This window comes from Propithecus coquereli, unplaced genomic scaffold (assembly GCF_000956105.1).
Source record: "Propithecus coquereli isolate 6110/MARCELLA unplaced genomic scaffold, Pcoq_1.0 Scaffold224, whole genome shotgun sequence".
NCBI lineage: Eukaryota > Metazoa > Chordata > Mammalia > Primates > Indriidae > Propithecus > Propithecus coquereli.
The window spans coordinates 3,954,195-3,976,511 of record NW_012147634.1 but is presented as its reverse complement, the minus strand read 5'-3'; the positions used below and the strand labels follow the sequence as shown (position 1 = coordinate 3,976,511).

The following is a 22,317-nucleotide window of genomic DNA, read 5'->3' as shown; positions in this document are numbered from 1 at the left end:
ACAGATTCTCCCCTAGAACCCCAGAAATGAACACAACCCTACTGATATCTTGATTTTAGCCCAGAAACCTGTATTGGACTTCTACAGGACTATAATATAATAAAATTGTATTGTTTAAACTGTTAAATTTTTGATAACTTACTACAGCAGCAATAGAAAACTGATACACCGAGCTGCAGTGACGCCACTGCACTCTACCCAGGGTGACAGAGCAAGACTCTGTCTCAAAAAAAATAAATAAATAAAAATAAAACGAGATTGAATTGAAGCCATTCCTTTGGCTTTCCTAACTTTTAAAATTATAATGTTCAAAAAAAGACTATAAATGGCATACAAATTTTTACAACTCATTTGACCTCACTGGTCTTATTTGTAAACTTCTAAACCTGGGTGATTAGAATTGAAGCAAGTTCTTTTATTTTCCTTCCCAGGAGTTCTTATATGCTCATCTCTCTTTAGCAGTGTGCCAGGACCACAATTAGATTTGCCCTCTAAATAAAAGGGAAGACTGTGGAGGGCTTTCACGTGCTGAGAGAAAGGAGGAAATCGTAAATAAATGATATCCTCAGTTCAGATTTTGGCCAAATTTGGCAACTTCTCTTGATGATATATCAGATAATTAGAATTTTTCCCTGTTACTCTTATTCTTGAATAGAAACCCTAATGATTATAGAAATGTCTGGGAAAAATGAAATAGAATGAAGAAGGAATAGCAAGGGACTTGAAAAATCATATGTTGAATAATTATTCTTTGATTAGTCAAGAATTTACATATGTCTACTGTTGTTAAAGATTAATGAACACTATAAGTTTTATTGATATTCAAAAGTCTCATTTAGTAGTTAGCTCCTAATAGTGTACAGAGAGTTATATAAATATAAGTTATGTAGTAGCATTTAGGCAGGAAAAGACCTTCTCTTTTTAGAATCCAGCCTTAAATCTGTAATCAATGTAACATGTTCTGAGTGTGGCCGGCAAATAAGCTTTTTAAAAAAAAAAAGTGATAAAAAAAACATAACAGGCGGATGTGGTGGCTCACACCTGTAATCCCAGCACTTTGGGAGTCTGAGACAGGGATTGCTTGAGGCCAGGAGTTCGAGACCAGTCTGGACAACACGGTGAGACCCCCATCTCTAAAAAAAATCTAAAAATTGGCTAGGTGTGGTGGCATGCTTCTGTAGTCCCAGCTACTCAGGCTAAGGCTACAGTGAGCTGTGATTGGCCAGTGCACTCTAGCCTGGGCAACAGAGGGAGACCCTGTCTCTAAAAAACAACAATAAAAAAAAAAACACCAAAATTTACCATCTTTATCATTTTTAAGTGTACAGTTCAGCAGTGTCAAGTATATTCACATTGTTGTGAAACAGAGCTCCAGAACTTTTTCATCTAGCAAATCTGAAACTCTCTACCCATTAAATAATAGTTCCTCTTTTTACCCTCCTCCCCAGCCTCTGGTAATCACCATTCTACGTTCTGTTTCTGTGAATTTGACTACTTTAGCTACCTCATATAAGTAAAATCATCTAGTATTTATCCTTCTGTGACTGGCTTATTTCACTTAGCATAATGTTCTCAAGGTTGATCCATGTGGTAGCATGTGACAAGATTTCCTTCTTTTTTAAAACTGAATAACAATGTATATATCACATTTTGTTTATTCATCTGCCAGTGGACATTTGGGTTGCTTTTACTTGGGTATTGTGAATCGTACTGCTGTGAACATGGGTGTACAAATATCTCTTCAAGACCCTGCTTTTAATTCTTTTGTGTATATACACAGAAGTGAGATTCCTGGATCATGTGGTGGTTCTATTATATTTCCAATTTTTTGAAGAACTTCCATATAGCTTTTCATGGTGGTTGCACTGTTTTACAATATCACCTCAGCTCTTTTTAAAACCAGTTTAATGGGGATAGGTTGGTTAATGGATATGAAAGTATGGTTAGATGGGAGGAATGAGTTCTGATGATCTGCAGCACTGAAGGGTGAATATGGTTATCTAAATATATTGTATATTTTCAAAAGGCTGGGAGAGAGGATTTTTTTTTTTTTTTTTTGAAACAGGGTCTCACTCTGTCACCCAGGGCTAGAGTGCAGTGGCGTCATCGTAGCTCACTGCAACCTCAAACTCCTGGGCTCAAGCGATCCTCCCACCTTAGCCTCCCAAATGCTAAGATTACAGGTGTCAGCCATTGCGCCTGGCCTAGAATAGAGAATTTTGAATGTTCATAATGCAAATGATAAATGTTTGAGGTGATGGATATGCTAATTACTCTGATAATTACATGTTGTATACATGTAAAGTTTCCTTCTATTCCTGTTTTGACAAGAATTTTTAAATAAAAGACTTTTTTTTTTTTTTTTTCCAAGACAGGATCTCACTCTGTTGCCTGGGCATCAGCCTAGCTCACAGCAACCTCAAACTCCTGGGCTCAAGCGATCCTCCTCCCTCAGTCTCCCGGGTAGCTGGGACTACAGGCGTGTGCCACTACACCTGGCTAAAGGACAGCTAATGTTAAAATGCAAATTGCTGAGTCTAAAGCCCAGGTTTCTGACTTGGGGCCTGGGATGAGGTCTGAGATTCTATTTTTAGTCTCGTTTTTACTCAGGCTGGTCTCAAACTCCTGAGATCAAGCGGTCCTCCTGCCTCGGCCTCCCAGAGTGCTAGGATTATAGGCGTGAGCCACCTCACCAGCCAGTTTCATTCTTTTTAATGGCTGAATAATATTCCATTGTGTATATGTACCATATTTTTCTTTAGTCATTCATCCATTGATAGACACTTAGGTTAATTCCATATCTTGGCTATTGTGAATAGTGCTAAAATAAACATGGGAGTGCAAATAGCTTTTCAATACACTGATTTCCTTTCTTTCAGAATATACCCAGCAGTGGGATTGCTGGATCATATGGTAGTTCTATTTTTCGATTTTTGAGGAACCTCCATACTGTTTTCCACAATGGCTGCACTACTTTGCATTTCCACTCACAGTATATGAGTGTTCCTCTTTCACCCCATCCTCACCAGCATTTGTTATTTTTTGTCTTTTTGATAATATATTCCTTTTTTATACATTGCTGAATTTAGATTGCTGATATTTTTCTTCAGAATTTTTGCATCTATGTTCATAAGATAAACCTGTTTTTCTTTCTCATGAGACCTTGTAAAGTTTTGGGATCGAGATTATATGGTACTTTGTCTTTTTCTCTTCTTTCAAGAGTGTTTGTAGGATTGGAATGATCTGTTTTTGTTTTTGAAACTGGGTCTCACTCTGTCGCCCAGGCTGGAGTGCAGTGGCATCATCATAGCTCACTGCAGCCTCAAACTCCTGGGCTCAAGTGATCCTCCTGCCTCAGTCTCCCAAGCAGGTGGAACTATAGGCACATGCCACCACGCCTGGCTAATTTTTCTATTTTGCAGGAGGGTGGCAAAGAGGAAGGGGATGTGTGTCTCACTCTTGCTCAGGCTGGTGTTGAACTCTTGGCCTCATGCTATCCTCCCAACTAGTTCTCCCAAAGTGCTAGGGTTACAGGTATGAGCCACCATGTGTGGCCAATAGACTCATTGGTTTCTTCATCATTGAATTGTACCAGCAGTTAACTTAGCTTCAGAGTTATAGAGGAAAAGCTAATAAAAGTAGTTATAAAGCACTACTTTTAGAATAAAGGGAGAAGACTTTTAAAAATGACTAATAACCCAACTGAAAATTTATTTAAAATTAGAGTTTGGGGCTTATGACAAAAACAACAAAGATCTCAGTTGTGGTTTCTCGAGGGAGTTGCTGCCCCTTTGCTTACTTAGGTGGTAAGCAGCTCTGATAACGTGGCCATTTGCACTTCATTTGGTTAGGAGGGGAAAGAAGAAAAAGAACACTCTAATTTCTCTCCCTTCGTCCTCAAAGCTTCTCAGCACTCTTCAGTAACTTTTGGCATAAATAAATCATGAATAGTTGATAGTTGCCAGACCAAGTAGCCATAAGTATCTCGTGTTCGGGAAAAGCTGTTGCTCAACTTTTTCTGGCTTATTCTTTTGCTTAGTCAGATGGACAGTTGTGGCTTCATTCTGCTTTCAAGCAGATTTGAGCTGGGTTTGCATTTTCAGTTTAGAAGGTAATCCACCCATTAGTACTCTGATCCTTCTGCCGTTTTCTGGGCCCTTCTAAGTTCTGTTAGTTTGAGACCCAAAAAGTTTATGGAAATTACATCAGAGAATTCAGGAGAATGTCTGTAGCTAAATTTCGGGAGATCGTGAGGTCTCTAATGGCCTTGCTCATGGTTTTCCTTAACTAGGTCAATGGTCAGCTTCATGCTCACTTTCCCCACCCTTCCAGCCTCCCCTTTTCCATTTTCGTTAGTCCCTCTACTCTTTATATCAAAAATTCTTTACCTTTTTGAGTGTTGTGGGCCCATTGGCAGGCCAGTAAAGCCTGTGGATACATTTCCAGAATAATGTTTTTAAATATATAAAATAAAATACATAAGATTACAAAGGAAACCAATTATATTGAAAATCAGTTGTCAACACATTAAAACAATTTTATATTAGTAACATATACTTTTTAATGCTTTAAATAAGATCTAGAAACAGGTATGATTACCATAATTTTTAAATTCCCATATTATGAAATTACCATAATTTTTAAATAGAAATGAGCATAAATGATACTTTGAGATGTGTAACAGCTATAATATATAAAATATCTAATATCCGTTAGTTATAGTCTCAGGTACTGCTGTTGCTATTATGGTTTGTTGCCTATCTTTGTGATTAAAGGCAGTGCTGAATTTCAGTTAGAAGTTAGTGAAAATGAAATTGTAATTTTATTCCCATCCAAGTTCATAGACCACCCTCTGAAATCTATGGCTTATGGACCCCAGGAACCTCTAGTTTGAACTTCTTAAGCTATGAAAGGGAGTAATACTGTGAAATCATTTGGGTTAATCAGTGTTTACCCAGTTTGTAGAGTAGGAGGCACCCTATTCCCAATTCCAGTAGACACTGAATGCCTATTGTCCCAAGCACAGATGCTTTTAGGGCATCTGTGCCAGATTTGAAACATGGTGGTAGGAGAGGAGCCACTGCCTGTGGTAGGCAGAGTAATGCTCCCCCTTCCCCGCAAAGATGTCCATGTCCTAATCCTGGAACTAGTAAATATGTTAGGTTATGTGGCAAGGGGAAGTTGGAATTAAGATTGCTCATCAGCTGACCTTAAGGAAATTAGGCCGGGTATGGTGGCTCATACCTATAACCCCAGCACTTTGGAAGCTAAGGTAGGAGGATCACTTCAGGCGAGGAGTTTGAGACCAGCCTGGGCGACATAGTAACACTCCATCTCTACAAAAAAATTTTTTAAGTTAGCTAGTGTGTAGTGGTGCGTAGTCCTAGCTACTCAGAAGGCTAAGGCTGGAGAATTGCTTGAGCCCAGGAGTTCAAGGTTACAGTGAGCTATAATTGTGCCACTGCCACTCCAGCTTGAGTGACAGAGCAAGACCCTGTCTCTAAAAGAATAAAAAAATAAATTTTTTTTAAAAGATAGGGAAATTATCCTGGGTTATCTGGGTGGGACCAGTGTAAAATCACAGGAATCCTTAAAAGTGTAAGAGAGACCATGGAAAATGATTACAGGAGAAAGGCACAGAGAGATGAAACATTGCTGGCTTTGAAGATGGAGAAAGTGGTCCATAAACGAAGGGACAGCCTCAAGAAAGGGCAAGGAAACAGATTCTCCCCTAGAACCCCAGAAATGAACACAACCCTACTGATATCTTGATTTTAGCCCAGAAACCTGTATTGGACTTCTACAGGACTATAATATAATAAAATTGTATTGTTTAAACTGTTAAATTTTTGATAACTTACTACAGCAGCAATAGAAAACTGATACACCGAGCTGCAGTGACGCCACTGCACTCTACCCAGGGTGACAGAGCAAGACTCTGTCTCAAAAAAAAAAAGAAAAACACAAAAAAGAAAACTAATACATTGCCCCACTTTGTTCATTTCTTCCTACAAATAAAGGTGACCAAAGGAGCAGCATTTCATGCCAAGTTCTTCGTTTAAAGACTAGTGGCTGTCCTGTCATCTGTGTATAGCTCCTAGGATTGACTGATTCTTAATTGTCCTTGTCTTGTTATATTAATGTGATCACACAACTTCTTAGCTCTGTCTTGCTTTACTAAAGTATGCTCATTTTCCTTCAAAACATGAGTACTGTAGTCCTCCAGAAGCAATGTTACCTTAGCGTTTAATTTGCGTTTGACCTCTAAATGCAGTTAAGAGTTTTAACGGTACCTCCCCTTTTGAGATCCCTTGATTGTAATGTAAGGGTTCTGCATGGATCATGAGGAAGAATCACAACTGGTTAACCTAAGGGGAAGTTGCCCGGAATCAAAGTAGTACTTTTCAATAGTGAATGGCTGTCAGTTCTGAGGGGCAGCAAGCCCATGTCTGTCCTTCCCTGAGCTAAGAAAATTGTGTTAGTGGCCTGGGCCTAATGGGTTGAGGCTGGTAATTGTCAAGAAATACCTGTTTGTTTTTAACAAAAGTACTCTTGTTGCTAGCAGATCTATTTCCTCTCTGTGAATTAGTTTTGGTCTGTGTGTGCTTATAAACAGAAGCACTTGAACTTTTAAACAGGCTTATCATTGGAACCACCTGCTAGAATTAACAGTCAAAGGGAGTAAGCAAGCTTTGGATATCCTAGCTAGGATTCTATCTGCTAAAAAAAATAAAAGAATGCTTTCTTTATATTAAAAAGGGGGGTGGGGATAAATAGGGCAGTTCTTTGGTTTTATTTACTATATTACAAACATAGTATTTACATTAGTATTAGTTTTTTTAATCTGTTGCCTAGAAATTTAGCCCCTTTCAGACAGATGGATAGTTGTATAACTTACTGACTACTAAAAGGTTTTTAAAACGCGAATTATAAAGTAAGGCTTATTTTTAGTATTGATTTTTGCCACTTAGTGTAGTCATGGTGTTTCCTCCTTCCCACAAAGTAAATTCTTTATAAAACTTTAACTGTTGATTCAAAATTTGCTTTCTTTTTTTTTTTTGAGACAGAGTCTTGCTCCATTGCCCAGGCTAGAGTGCTGTGGTGTCAGCCAAGCTCCCAGCAACCTCAAACTCCTGGGCTCAAGCAATCCTCCTGCCTCAGCCTCCTGAGTAGCTGGGACTACAGGCATGAGCCACCATGCCTGGCTAATTTTTTCTATATATGTTTCTAGTTGTTTGGCTAATTTATTTCTATTTATAGTAGAGACGGGGTCTCGCTCTTGCTCAGGCTGGTCTCGAACTCCTGAGCTCAAGCAGTCCTCCCGGCTCGGTCTCCCAGAGTGCTAGGATTACAGGCGTGAGCCACTGCACCCGGCCAAAATTTGCTTTCTAATATAAATTATACTTTAATACTAATTAAAAATTAGCTTTTTAACCCTATACATAGCATATGAAATGTGTTGTTACAATGCCCAAGTGGGTATGTATTTTGATGACAGGCTATTATTGTAGACTCTAGTCTCATGGAAGACTTGTTTTCTGTTAACAGACCTGTGTGCATATGGGATACTATGAACATGGGTCCATTTCTTCTTTAAAAGTGGTTCTACTTAGTTTTTTTAAAATCTGATTTTAAGTATAACTTAGAATATAATGCCTCAAAGACCAGCTATATTAAGACAAGTCACAGGAGTTCAAATGACCAGTAAACATGTGGAAACAAATTTTTACCAGTCAACCTAGTGAAGATTTTTAAAAAGAGAATGCTTAATGTTGCTATGGATGCAGCACTCTTATAGACTTCTGTGGATTATGTAAATTGGTGGTTTTTCTGGAAGACAGTTTAGAGCCTTAGAAAATTTTATGTCCACTGATTCTACTTAAGAATCTATCCCAAGAAAATAATCAGATGCGATTTATATGAAGGATGGACATCACAGCATTATTTGGTGAAACCTGGAATCTATCTAAATGTCCAGCCTTAGCGGAATGATTATGTTGTGGTATACCCATATGATCTAGAGTTAAGTAACTAAAAAGGGGATTTTTGTACAATTCTTAATGACATGAGAAAATGCTCAGATGGTAGAGGGGGAAAAACAGGATACAGAGTTTTACATACCTAGATTAATTTTGTGAAAGAAGTACAGAGGAAAGATTAGGGGAGTAAGTACAGTAATCAGTGTGTGTTCAGCTCTCTTAAGAGCTCAGCCATGTGTGGCTTTTGGCATTGAGTCCCAGAGGATAGCAGTGTTCTGTTCTCACAGGTGTTTGTTGTTTAGCTTAATAAGGGAGCACAAGCCTTTGTTTTTAACCACCGTTTGGGCTTTTGAAGGGGGTTGGGTAGAGGAAGAGAGACAGGTATTAGTGCTCAGGTTGTCACTGCAGTATCCCATTCATCTGAATCTGTCTCTTCTGGTTAGTAGAGGGAAAAACAGACTGCTGTTCTCACACTGCTCCAGAAAATGTTCTTAGGCATTAACCTTCCAGGTTTAGGTTGTAGGTCAGAAATGAAAAGCTGGCTCTATTCATCTTCATATCACAGGAATGGGTCCTTCTAGGCATTTTTAAAAATAGCTAAGTTCTAACCTATACCTTTCCTATTGCTTTTGTCTCTTTTGTGAGCTACTAGTAGATTACATTTGTACACATATATTCTAATGTATACTGGGTTTTAATCTCTCCTAGGATCTCCATCTGGAGATGACTGTTGTCAGTTGAAAGTGAATTAAAATAAATCAAGTGGCTTCAGATGAGATTGCTATACTGTAAGAGAGTGTAGGAAGGAAGTGCTTGTGGAGGAAGATGGTTGGCGATGCATGAGGCAAAAGGGAAATGCTGGTTTTATTTTTACCCTGTTTTTTTGTCTTTTGTCTCTCTGCAGTGATTTTTAAATTTCGGTTTTTAAGATTGTGGAAGCAGCTAGAGGACAGGACTGCTGTCTCTAACAGAATTGGTATAACATTTAAGCATATACAACTAAGTGTTCATTAAACTTTATTAGCGTAGAATAGTTCCAGTAGAAGCATTGTTTGCTAATATAAATCTAAATATTGGTCACAGTTTCCTTCCTAAGTGTGGCCCCAATATTGGAATGAAGATGTTTGCAGGGCAAATTTAGAGTACCCAAATAGATCTATCATTTCACTTTGTTCTGTTGGGTCAGAAAAGGTCTGTCTCCAAGGAACAAACTCCCTCAGATTTGTTAAGGAAATGTTTCATAAAAGGTTCCTTAAGTCAGGTCTTGTAACTGATTTGCCCTTAGGGTCTGACTTCAAAACCCTCTAATACCACACCATGGCTTTTGAAACCAGATTCCCGGCTTTCTGTTCATGTTCTGCACAATCCGGCTTTGTTCACTCTGGTCTGGGGACCCACCCTACCCTTGTTTGTGTCTGATCACTGAGCTTTTTAGAAAGGCCATGGACTGACTGTATTTTCACCATGTGCCCACTAGGCTAAGCATAACCGGTTTTTATCTCTTAGCCTGACAACATGGTGTGGTTGAAAATTGTGTCTGTCTGAGTTAAGGATGAAAGATAAGTTATATTTATAAACAGCATTAAGATATAAAGTGTTATATATCCTCTTTTGCATATCAGGTGGGTCAATAATAGCCATACAACTGGGTTTCAGTTAACAGTTTAGCCAAAGCCACAAAGTAAGCCAAGGTCAGAGTTTAAATTCTGGACTCCAATGTGGTATCCTGGTGCCTAGAATGTGCCCCATCAGCATTTGAAAGAACAAAGGTCATCAGCTGAGAAGGAAAAACATTCTGACAGGTTCTTTTGAAAATTATCTTTGTGTACACATACCCGTGTTGGTATCATGTGCTTTGGAGTAGGGCATTTCAGCAGTGTTATGGTGTTAGAAATTAACCCTAAAATGTATGAACTTATTTTAGCTCTGTGATCAGTTACTTACAATACTAGTAATGATTTGCTACTTATTGAACTGGTTGACCAGGGGCAACTGAGGGATGTATTAAATGTCACTTTATAGGCAGGTTGGGTTTGTTTTTAATGGTACTGTTTTATTCAGAGTATCTCTTTATTTTCAGAGTAAGCCCCAGTCTCCAAAGAGAACTACATCCCTTCTTCCTGTCAACAGTGGCTCCAAAGAAAATGGGATCCATGAGGAACAAGACCAAGAGCCACAGGACCTCTTTGCAGGCAAGTATGGACTTAAAACTTGTTCTAGGAACCTTCTAAATGGTTTTGTTAAGTTGCTGAATTAAAGTCAAAACCAAAATAAAAAAGTATTGGAAATATAACTTTATGTAAGATAATATTGTGGAGGATTCCAAAGCATGTAAAATACAGGCCCTACCGTCAAGATTCTTAGAGGTTTAGGGAGTAAGACATAAATACACAGTTATTTAAGAGTATGAGTTGAATAAACTATTAAACAGTAATAGAAATATAGCAAGAGGAATGATAGAAATGCTAAGTCACAGGAGCTCAGAGGAGTATGAGATCACTGACGAAAGCAGTAGCTTTAGACATTTTTGACCAAGATGGTTACTAGAGCATGGGAAGGGTAGTGGGCGGGGGGATAAAGTAGGGAGGGTAATGGGTACAAAAATATAGTTAGATAGATAGAATAAACAATATTTGATAGCACAACACAGTGACTATAATCAACAATAAGTTAGGGTATACTTTAAAATAACTGAAAGAGTGGAATTAGGATGTTCCTAACACAAAGAAACGATACACGCCTGAGGTAATGGATACCCCAGTTACCCTGATTTGATTAATTTACATTGTATGCCTGTATCAAAACATCACATGTACCCTATAAAGATATACAGCTATTATGCACCCTTGATAATTAGAAATAAAAATTAAAATAGTAAGAAATGCATTTGGGATCATAACCCAAATGTATGCGTATTTTTAGAAAACTGAAAAGTTTTATTAAATGACTTGCCCTTACTACTTCTAAAACAGTCTGAAATTTTCTATTGTTTCCCTTTTTTTTAAATGTTCTTTGCAACCCATTGAATTGATTTCACAGTCCACCAATAAGCCACAACCTGCAATTTGAAAAACACAAGTATAAAGCAGGGTTTTTTAAACCTTGGCAATATTAACATTTTGGACTAGATAATTCTTTGCTAAGGGGGCCTGCCTTATTCTCAACAGGGGGTAATTTTGCCCCCCAAAAGACATTTGGAAATGGTTGTAGACATTTTTGATTGTCAAAACATAAAAGTGCCGCTGTCCTGCTTTGAATAGAGGCCATGGGTGCTACTAAACACTCTGTACACAGGACAGCCCCTCACAACAAAGAATTATTCAGCCCAAAATGTCAGTAGTGCCTATGTTGAAAAGCTTTGGTCTAGGCTGGGTGCGATGGCTCACGCCTGTAATCCTAGCTCTCTGGGAGGCCGAGGCGGGCGGATTGTTTGAGCTCAGGAGTTCGAAACCAGCCTGAGCAAGAGTGAGACCCCGTCTCTACTAAAAATAGAAAGAAATTAATTGGACAACTAAAAATATATAGAAAAAATTAGCCGGGCATGGTGGCGCATGCCTGTAGTCCCAGCTACTAGGGAGGCTGAGGCACGAGGATCGCTTGAGCCCAGGAGTCTGAGGTTGCTGTGAGCTAGGCTGACGCCACGGCACTCTAGCTTGGGCAACACAGTGAGACTCTGTCTCAAAAAAAAAAGAAAAGCTCTGGTCTAGAGTGATCTTGGAAGACTTCCTGGAAGAAGCAGGATTTATGTAGGAGAAAAAGAAAAGGAGTCCAAATGGTTGGACAGGAAGTATAAAGTTTAAGGGACAGTCAGTAAAGTTGGTTGGCCAAAGTAGGGTCTTCTAAGAGAAGCCATGGAAGATAAGCCTGGAAATGTAGTGTGGGAACAGGTTTGGAAGGACTTTAATAATTAGATTTGAATTTTCATTCTAATGCCAATTAAGAGCCATTGGCAGTTTTGTATAAGGAATGTGATACGGGCAGAGGAATGTTTTAGGAAGACTGATTTAGTGGAATTGTTGTATTAAATGAGTTGCAGTGGGCAAAGACGAGAGACTTTTTAGAAGGCAATTACAAATAAATTCAAGAGTGAAATGACAGGCTGGGTGGGCTCAGTGGCTCATGCCTATAATCCCAGTATTTTGGGAGGCCAAGGTGGGAGGATCGCTTGAGCCCAGGAGTTCAAGACCAGCCTGAGCAACATAGCAAGACCCCATCTCTACAAAAGATAGAAAAATTAACTGGGCTTGGTGGCTTACCTGTAGTCCTAGCTACTGAGGAGGCTGAGGCGGGAGGGTCGCTTGAGCCCAGGAGTTTGAGGTTGCAGTGAGCTATGATCATGACACTGCCCAGGTGACAAAGTGAGACCCTGTCTCAAAAAAAAAAAAAAAAATGAAATGGCAAAGACTGAACATAATATGATAGAAGTGGAAAGGAAAGGTGAAAACTTTTCAAGAGAAATCAACCAAATCTCGTGTTAAATGATTGAATATAATAGGTGTCAAAAACATGGGGATTGAAGACTGAGTCAAAGCTTTCAAATCCAAGGATTGAGAAGAAAATGGTACCATTTTTAGAACTGTATTCTAAACAAGAAACTGGCTATGAGACAAAAGTTAGTTTGAGTTTTAGGTATTTTAAATTTGAAATACAAAGGAAAATACCCAAGAGGTGATTTTAACTATGGTACTCTACTTGGGGAAAGAGAAAAGAACTGAAGACATGGAAATCATCTTCCTAGAGGTGATAGTTGAAACTGCCATATAGTGAGATCCTCAAAGATGAGGAAGGTGGGGAAGGGGTAACTGGGGCCACCTTGGCCTTCTCCCTAGAGGAAAAGTGGTTGCCCTCTCAGCCCCATTAAAAAAAAGATCTTGGGTAGAGGGTAAGATCTTGGGAGGACTCTCACATTAGAACTCTGGTAGGAAATTTAAAAGACATGAAAGGAAAGAAGAAATTAGAGGAAGGAATATAAAGATTTAGAAGATTTTCCACTTCTTTCATCCCTGAAACTTAAATACACACTATTCATTTCTGGTAGTAATTGTTTTTTGGATAAAATTTCTGTAGGAGAAATGATATGAATGCAGATAATGAATTCTCTTTAGTTTTATGGCAGATTGAAAAGAAGATAAATCTCTGTCTTTAGGGTCTCAACATTTATATCATCTTTCTTATTTATAAGAAGACTTGAAATCTTAGTGAACAGAGTTACCCTCTTGATTGGGTTTTATGCACACGAACATGTAAGAAATCTTTATTAGGGGCATATTTATTAGTAATGACAATTCTGATTAACTTCATTCTCCTACTAGTTTCATAAGCAGCCAATACCTGCCTCACTACCAAGAAAGGAACATAAGATATCTCTAGAAAGAGTAGCTTCTCAGATGTTCTAAATATTAACTGTGGAAATTTAAATGTTCTGATTTTATTTTTTATGTAATTAGTTTAGTGATGATCAGAGTCTCTGATGGAGCCCAGAGGCTTTTCCTTTTTTTGAAAGGAAAAAAGCATGTCCTAATGTAAGTTTTAGCATCTTTGTCACATAAATTTTCATAGAAAATGCACAGCTCTTCAAAAATACTTTTAGTAGCATTCTAATAAGCCAAAAGTTTTAAATAACCAGTACCTCCTGTTTCCAAACACATTATTAGCTTGTTTATTTACATGGGACCCCACATGATGTGACTGTCCTATACATACTTCAGCTGGTTGCTTATTTCAGACTCCTAACAACCTAACACATTCATTATGTATACAGTTGACCATTGATCAACACAGGGGTTGGGGTGCTGACTCCCACACAGTTGAAAATAGTTGTATACCTTTTGACTCCCCAAAAACTTTACTGACTTCTCTAAAACTCCTACTGTTGACCAGAAGCCTTACCAATAACAAGAACAGTCGATTAACACTCACTTTGTATGTTATATGTATTATATACTGCATTCTTATAATAAAGTAAGCTAGAGAAAAGAAAATGTTATTAAGAAAACCACAAGGAAGAGAAAATATACTTACTATTCATTAAGTGGAAGTGGATAATAAAGATCTTCATCATCTTCACGTTGAGTAGACTGAGGAAGAGGAGGGATTGGTCTTGCTGTCTGAGGCAGAAGAAAATCCTTGTATCAATAGACATGTGCTGTTCAAACCTGTGTTCCAGGATCAACTGTATTTTCTTCTATATTCTCACACCAGGGTCAGATTATATTACCACCTTTCTTTGCTGATAGGGGTCAGATTTCATTTCTAACAATGTGGCAACCTTTTTTGCAGACATGATTCACATTTAATGATTAGAAGACTGATCTAGAACTTGATTATGCCTATAGGCCCCCATCTCTGGTTTCTTTTTAGCTCCAAATGAAAATCTTCAAAAGAAGAAGAAATAGCATTCTTTGCATTTCCTAAGACTAAAATAGAATACCTAGTGATCATACTAAACCCAAATGGCTATTTGTTTTTCTTTACTAAAAAGAAAAATATTTGAACTGTTTAGGTTTAGAGCTTCTAGCTTCATTGCTCCCAAGTTGAAAGTACATTCTTTCTATTTGCATAAAAAAATTTTAATGCCTAAAAATGGTACATAATGCTATTTTAATTGTCCCCTCTCTGGAACACTTAGGGAATGCTCAACGGCATTTTCCCCAAATAGACAAAGGCAGTTCTTTGGCACTATTTTTAAAAAACTATTTTGATTAGAAAGATTTTCAGATATCACACATCTTTTTTCCCATTTGGATAGCATATGTTATTAATAAATATAATCTTTGCAAGGAGGTCTAAACTATAATTATGAATAATTCTTAAACTCTGCTAAAATAACAGTGCTGTCCTCAAGTGTGACAAACTGCCCTTTCCCAAGTGTTACTGTGTTTGTATGTTGGGTCTATTTTTTTGCATCTTACGGTTTTGCTAACTCTTCTGTGGTGTCATTTTTTGCTATCAGTGTGCCTGCCTCTTCTGTCCTATTGGTTTGTAAAGCAGATAACCGAACTTACTCTTCTTTTGCAAGCAATTATAACAAGAGTAAATAAGGTTCATATAAATACGGTTCTAAAAGAATACTCCTAAGGGTAAAGTTAATTGACACTTATTTTGGTTGTTTAGTCTTTTTGCTTGGTCACTTGTTCTTGCCTAAATTCTAGATAGGAGAGTAGCCAAGTAGTTGTATTTTGAAAGGAGAGGGAGAGGTTACTCTACTAAGCCTGTGCTAGAAGAACATTTCCCTTGCCATCCTCTCCTTTTATCTATGTAAAAATTTTATAACTCCTTTTCTCTTAGTCTGAGAGCCTCTAAGTATTGAGAATGCTTGCTATTGTTCTTGCAAGTCTCTTAACCTATAGAATTGAAGTTCAGTCTTCAAAGACCCATTGACTTTCATTTTAAAATATCAACTGTTTTTAGATGCCACAGTGGAGCTATCCCTGGACAGCACACAAAATAATCAGAAGAAGCTGCCAGTCAAAACACTCATTTCTCTTCCTCCACAGGAAGCCACAAATTCTTCTAAGCCCCAGCCAAGCTATGAGGAGGTGAGTATCTGTGCTGTTGGTCTTGTTGCTTTTGGATTTTTAGGGCTGTGTGCTGCCAGTCTGAAGTTCAGTTGGGTATGAACCTTGAGGAAATATTTATGACCCTTGAAGGAGACCTTTATGGTTAATGGACAGCTAGAGCCAGTAAAGGACTCTTTCTTGGGCCGAGTATCTATTGCCCAGAGGATAGCACAAAGGCTTTAAATGGTCACTAATGATACTTAGTGTCTAAAGCTCCCGTATTCGAGAGTATAGTCTCTCCTCACTCCCTCCTTAGCCTGCAAGAGGCAAGTCTTCCAAAATGTAGTAATTATTTCATTGTCATCAAAATAATGTTTTAAGAGAATAGATGTAACAAAGACTTATAAGACGCTCCCAATTTAAAACTGTGGGAATTGGTTCATTGGGATTGTTGGGAATTGACAGAGCTGAACAATCATACATAAAAGGATACATGTTGATTTTATTAGATTGATATAAGCTTAATACAGGATAAAATTAATAGCTTTTTTGTATCAACTCATGATTTGTCATTTCTTTAAAAAGCTAGAGGAAGAGGAACAGGAGGACCAATTTGATTTGACAGTTGGTATAACTGATCCTGAAAAGATAGGTAAGTGTTCTTAGGACTCCTTGTGATGTTAGGATGTGGCCGTGGAAAGTGTAGGTAGCTATTAATAATTTTGGGATGGCTACCTTCAGAGCTGAACCAGCCAATGTGAAATATGAAATACTTCATCAGTATCTTTCTATAAAAGTAGACCCCTTGCTCTGCTTCTAAGGCCAGAGACAACAGTTACCCAGTACTTTTTTTAGGTTTTTCTTGGCTTTAGGAAAAAAAAAACAGACATCAAATACTACTAGAATTCCTTTTTAAAAACCCAAACATTGGCACAGTGGCTCATGCCTGTAATCCCAGCACTCTGGGAAGGATCACTTGAGCTCAGGAGTTTGAGACCAACCTGAACAAGAGCAAGACCCCATCTCCACAAAAAGTAGAAACATTAGCTGGGTGTAGTGGCACGTGCCTTTAGTCCCAGCTATTTGGGAGGCTGAGGAAGGAGGATCCCTTGAGCCCAGAAGTTTGAGGTTGCAGGGAGCTATGATGATGCCACTGCACTCTAGTCAGGGCGACAGAGTGAGACTGTATCTGGAAAAAATTTTAAAAAATAAAAATTTAAAAAACCCAAACATTGCCTTCTGCCTAGGAGTTGATAAGACCATTTTACTCTCTTTTGAGATCATAAATTCCATTTAAGTGCCCTAAAAATACATGTTTTAAAACTTTGGGACACTGAACTTATTTTTTCCCTTAGTAAGTTTGCCACTTTTATTATATATCATTTATCATGTACTCTTGGTATCCTAATGAGATGGGGAAGTCTGTGTCTCTCTTTGGGACCTAGGGTGAATTGTTCTCAAATTGGAATTAGATTTTCAAAAAGCATAATACTTGAACTCCTGACCTCAAGCAGCCCTCCCACCTTGGCCTCCCAGAGTGCTAGGATTACAGGCGTGAGCCACTGCGCCTGGCCTAAAAAAAAAAAAAAAATCATAATACTTAACTTTGGCCAGACTTGGATTTTTAGGATAACATTCTCCTATTGGGAGGGTGATCACAGAGGGGAGAACAATAGGCCTCGATTTTCCTCATTCCAGGTATAATTCTTTACAGAAGAGGCTATATAGAGCTTGTCCTAAACAGGGGTGGTGTTTTTATGGGTAAGAGGACAAATTTAATGGTTAAGAGAAAAAATGTAATTCCCAACCTTTTGTCTGTTCAAAACTAGGGACAGGAACTAGACTTTGTCCCAAAATGGTTGTCATAAAACTGTTGATTTTTACTTTTCCTGGACTGTTTCACTGGGAGGATATTTATGAGCATCTTATACAATCCTATCATCTAACAATAGAGGAAATTGAGGACCAAAAAGGAGATGACTTTCTTGTTAGGGCATAACAGGGCCTATGGTAGAGCGTAGACCAGAACTTTGGATTACATGTCTAGGATTCTCTCTTGCTTCTCTGTTATTTATGAATATTCTATGAGCACATTAATTTTAAGCTAGTTATTAGCTGCTTTATGAATGGTATTAATTCTTTTAAAATTTAGTAAGTCATGATGTTTGAACCAGGAGAGGGAGTGTATTAGTTTCTTAGGGCTGCTATAGCCAAGTACCACAAACTAGTAGATGGCTTAAAATGGTAGAAATAGATTCCCTCACAATTCTGGAGGCCAGAAATCTGAAATCATGATGTCGTCAGGGCCATTCTCCCTCGGAAGACACTAGGGGAGGGCTGTTCCATGCGTCTCTCCTAACTTCTGGTAGCCTAAGCAGGGGGCGATCTCTACCTTCATTGTCACGTGGCATTCTTCCTAAGTGTGTCCACATTGTCTTCCCTCTATGCTTGTCTGTATATGTGTCCAGATTTCCCTTTTTTAAATACAGACACCAGAGTGGATGGAGTAGGGCGCACCCTAATGTCCTCATTTTAACTTGATTACATCTGTAAAGACCCTGTTTCCAAATAAAGTCACATTTTTAGATACTGAGAGTTCGGACTTTCAATATATCAGTTTTGAACGGGACACAATTTGCTCCATAACAGAGAGTAATTTAAACATCCCATGGATCAGTTTATTTAAACATAGATTAGTCTTGGTGATAATCTTTCATCCCTTGCACTGTAGTCTAGATTCTTAGTCGTGTTGATGCCAAGAAACCAACTAATTAAAACATTTTCATATTTAAGGCCTGATCTTTATAACAACATATTCTGTTTGTGTGGGCTGTTTATTCAACATGTGCTTCTTGCTCCTGCACACATCTAAATAAATTAGAATCCTACTTTTACCAGGATATTCTTTTTAGAGCCTTGGTAATTTGCATGTGCCATCTTCAATTCTGAAATTATTTAGGAAATTTATATGAATTATAAGACTATTGTATTACTAGCCCATTTGCAGATCTGTGTGCTCAGTGTGTATGTGCAATGTGTCTCTTCATGAACATTGCCTTAGTAAAGGCAGCTAACATGCTGGTAATGTATCTGAAGATCCTGCTTTGCTACTGTTTTATGTATGTTTGCATTTAGACTTTCTTAATTGCAGGCACTAAATTACAGGATTGACTTTTTATTTGACCATGACTATTCTACTGGGAATGAAATTTTGAACAATAATTCTATAAAGTAAACTTAGATGTTTTCTTCTTTTGTCGGTGATAAAACACACAGCCTTAGTAGTATTAGACAATGTAATATAAGTGGTTTATAAGAGAACTAAAGGTGGTAATCAGTATAATTTCTAAAACTTAGCTTATGATTTCTGTTTTATATACACCTTTTTGGTAGAGGATAGGGAAGTAGAGCAGACAAGCCCTCTATTCCCATTTAATCTGCAACTTCTCTGTGTACTTTATAAAAGCAGGCAGTTCCAGCCATCTCATTGAAACTAGCTGTAGTATGTGGCCCTGCTGATCCAGTACTGCCTGCCCCTTCTTCCCCTGGTCCCTCACCCAAGAACCAGTTCAGGAGCTTAAGCAGCTGGTAATTGTTGACCTAGGTTTTCCTGTATGTTGTGGGGAGGAATCAGGGGTGAGGGAGAAAGGGAACAAAAGCAACCAAAAATACCATAGTCCAGCACTGGAGCTGTCTGGGCTCCCATGTATGTCTTTTCAGTGCTCAGGGAGTCAATGGTGCCTTTATCTCCCTAAGTGGTCTAGGTCAGGACATTACCACAGAGCAAAACAGTTGCTTGAATTCCAAATTATTTAACAGTCAAAGGCTTTTTCATAAAAATAATTCCTCCAGGAAAGGGAGATTTGTGTGACATTAGGCAGCCAAAGTATCTTCCTGCCAGGCCCTTTGCTCTTGGTGAACATGCTAGATCAGAGAGGTCAGTGTCCCCCAGCACCAATGGAGGGGGCTGTGACGGTATTTCTGAAAGAGCAAACCGAGCCCAGAGCTAGCCTAGGGTAGAACTACTTGTTTCCTTTTACATCAGTTGCTTCCTTCTCCTCCTGTTTTATACAGCAAGAGAATTGTTTGATTTCGGACAGATGTGTGTAACCAGCCCAAATATTGGCATGGTAACAACTGATGGATTGTCAGTATCCAGTGCTGCTTTGTGGAGAGTATAAATGGAGCCTGGCTTTGGAACAGGGAGCTGACTCTCCTGTCTAACTCAAACTGGGGCCCAGCCAGCATCCATGGGGGCATGATATGTGCCACAGAGGCCTGGAGGCAAAGTAGGAACTGGGTTCTAGGATTGCATATAAAGCTTGGAGATGAAACAAGTATCCCTTCTCACACAGGGCTCCCATGGCTTATGGTTCATGGTTAAATGTTAGCTTGATTAGCACTGCTTTGGTTTGTAAGATAACCCTCTCCTGCTCTCCTCTTCTTCCACAGGGGATGGTATGAATGCATATGTGGCCTACAAAGTTACAACACAGGTGAGTCCAGGCAACCCTACTGATGACCACCTTTATAGACTAGGGTACTCATACCAAGAAGGTCATTGTTCAGATTGTTTCTGGGTATTTCTTTAGTTTCTTTGCCAGCGTCTTTCTTCACATTTACTAGAGATGGAGCAAGCCTGCATCCCCTTGGTGGTTTCATCTGTGTACTCCAGACTGAGTCTTTCCACTATTCTTCCAGAGAGCTAACCCTTTAGCGTGAAACTTCGCAAGTTGTATTAAGTCATGTGGTGTATCTGGTACAGCCCCCTCCCTCTTAGGAACTATGTGGCTTGGAGCTAGTTTGCTGGATTGCTCCCAACTAAGAGTAATTACCTCTTTAAAACTCTTCAGTTCTTCAGAGGTTTCACAGAGCTTTTTAATACTTTCCTTAACCTTTTACCCTTCAGATCTGCTCTTCCTTTTTTATATAATGTTAATGCGTACAAAACTTACACAGTGTTGTATGCAAATTATGAAGCATAATAATGAAGCCCTGAACCTACTACCAGTCTTAAGATGAGTATCATTGAATCCATCTGTGTTTCTCCCGTCATATTCCTTGCCTCTTACTTTAGATGCATCTGCTCTCCTGAGTTGTCATTTCCTTTATTAAAAAATATTTATATAGATATCTCTAAATAATACACTGTTATGCTTTATTTTTGAGTTTCATAAAAATAGTATCATGCTGAAAATAGTGCTTTCTTTACTTAGCATTGTTTCTCAGACCTATCCTTGCTGGGCATAGCTGTAGTTAGTCCACATATTTATCCATTTTCCTGCTGTGAACATTTTCTGTTGTGAACATGTTTCCAATTTTTCTAACTGTGAACTGTGAACTTCGTTGCACATCTCTAGTGCACACATGGAAGAATTTCTCTAGAGTATATAACCGGGAGTAGTTCCCTGGGTCATAGCTACTGCAAATGTTGAATACAAGGAATACAAACTGTTTTAAAGTATTTGTACCAATTTATGCTCCCTTTGGCAGTGTGTAAAAGTTCTCATTGATTCATTTCCTTGCCAACAATTGGCGAGGCCAGCCTCCTTAAATTTTGCCTATCTAGTAAGTATAAAGAAATCTCTTATTATGATGTAGGCTACCCTTTTTTTTACTGGAAGTCTCCTTTGTGTTTCCCTACTACTTGTTGGCCTGTCTTCTGTGAGTTCTAGATCCTATGACACTTTAGAGGTTAGTGTCTCCAGCTTAATAGATTTCAACTGATCCACCTCACTTTCCGTCTTAGAAGCACTATTTAGTCTGTCTTGTCTTTAGTTTGACTGCTTTAATTCTGGCAGCTGATACCATACCCTTAAATAAAGCAGTGAAGGATAAATGGGTTACAGGTGATCATAGAATTCTAGTTTTAAATTAGAATTCAACATTTGTTTTCTTTAGAGCAAGAGTTCTTAACCTGGGAATGAAACTATATTTGAATTTAATTCATTGTTTTTATAATTCTATGTATTTTATTTCATACATTTAAAATTCTGAGAAGGGCTCCTTAGGCTCCCAAATTGCCAAAGTTGGGGAGTATAGCTCAAAAAAGTTTAAGAATCTGTGCCTTGGATAAAGTTATTTGCTAGGTTGCTAAAGGGTGGGGATCTGGGAAGTGGATTTCTTTGATGTCAGGTGGATGGCTTTCAAGATACTCATTCATCCCCTATTTGGAACGAAACTGCCTATGTTTTTTTCTGTCCCCAAGACGAGCTTACCAATGTTCAGAAGTAAACAGTTTGCAGTGAAAAGAAGATTCAGTGACTTTCTGGGTCTTTATGAGAAGCTTTCAGAGAAACACTCTCAGAATGGCTTCATTGTCCCTCCTCCGCCTGAGAAGAGCCTAATAGGTAAGCCTGTGGTCTTTAATTCCACTCTTTTCATTTTTCTCTTTGCGTTTGTTCTGAAATACACTTACTGCCTAGTATATGAGACTACTTCCATCAACACTGTAGAATCTTGTGGTTAAAAAAGAGACATTTCCAGGATTTTCCTACCCTTGAGGTCTAGAGAAATAGCATATTTTGACTTGTTCTCTTTCTCTGAGAGCAGTAAGGGGCTCTGGTTTTAGCCTCCAGTGTTTGTTTTTTTGTTTTATATTGCTATCTAGGAGTCTTAAATGATTGCTTTTCCCTCCAGATTGAAATATACTAAATTGGATTGGGGGTCCAGGAAGGAATCTTCCCATTACCATCAATTGATGTTTGTACTCAGAGTCCTATGGCCCCCTTCTTTAGAAAATGTGTACTCTGCAAATCCCAGAGTTTAGAACTTTCAGCACTTGGAGACTAGTTAAAAAATGACTCTTGCGTAAAGAACCTTTGGTCTTGGCCAGGTGC

General features: G+C 38.4%; 1 protein-coding gene across 1 annotated transcript in view; it reads left to right on the top strand.

Annotated features, from left to right (window-relative positions):
- The window catches only part of SNX1 (sorting nexin 1), a 38,766-nt gene that overhangs the window by 3,212 nt on the left and 13,237 nt on the right, over window positions 1–22,317 (top strand). The window contains exons 2-6 of the mRNA XM_012645029.1: window positions 10,060–10,171; window positions 15,390–15,517; window positions 16,064–16,130; window positions 19,931–19,974; window positions 21,687–21,828. Of these exons, the coding sequence (XP_012500483.1) occupies window positions 10,060–10,171; window positions 15,390–15,517; window positions 16,064–16,130; window positions 19,931–19,974; window positions 21,687–21,828 (493 nt within the window). The remainder of the gene's footprint in view (window positions 1–10,059; window positions 10,172–15,389; window positions 15,518–16,063; window positions 16,131–19,930; window positions 19,975–21,686; window positions 21,829–22,317) is intronic.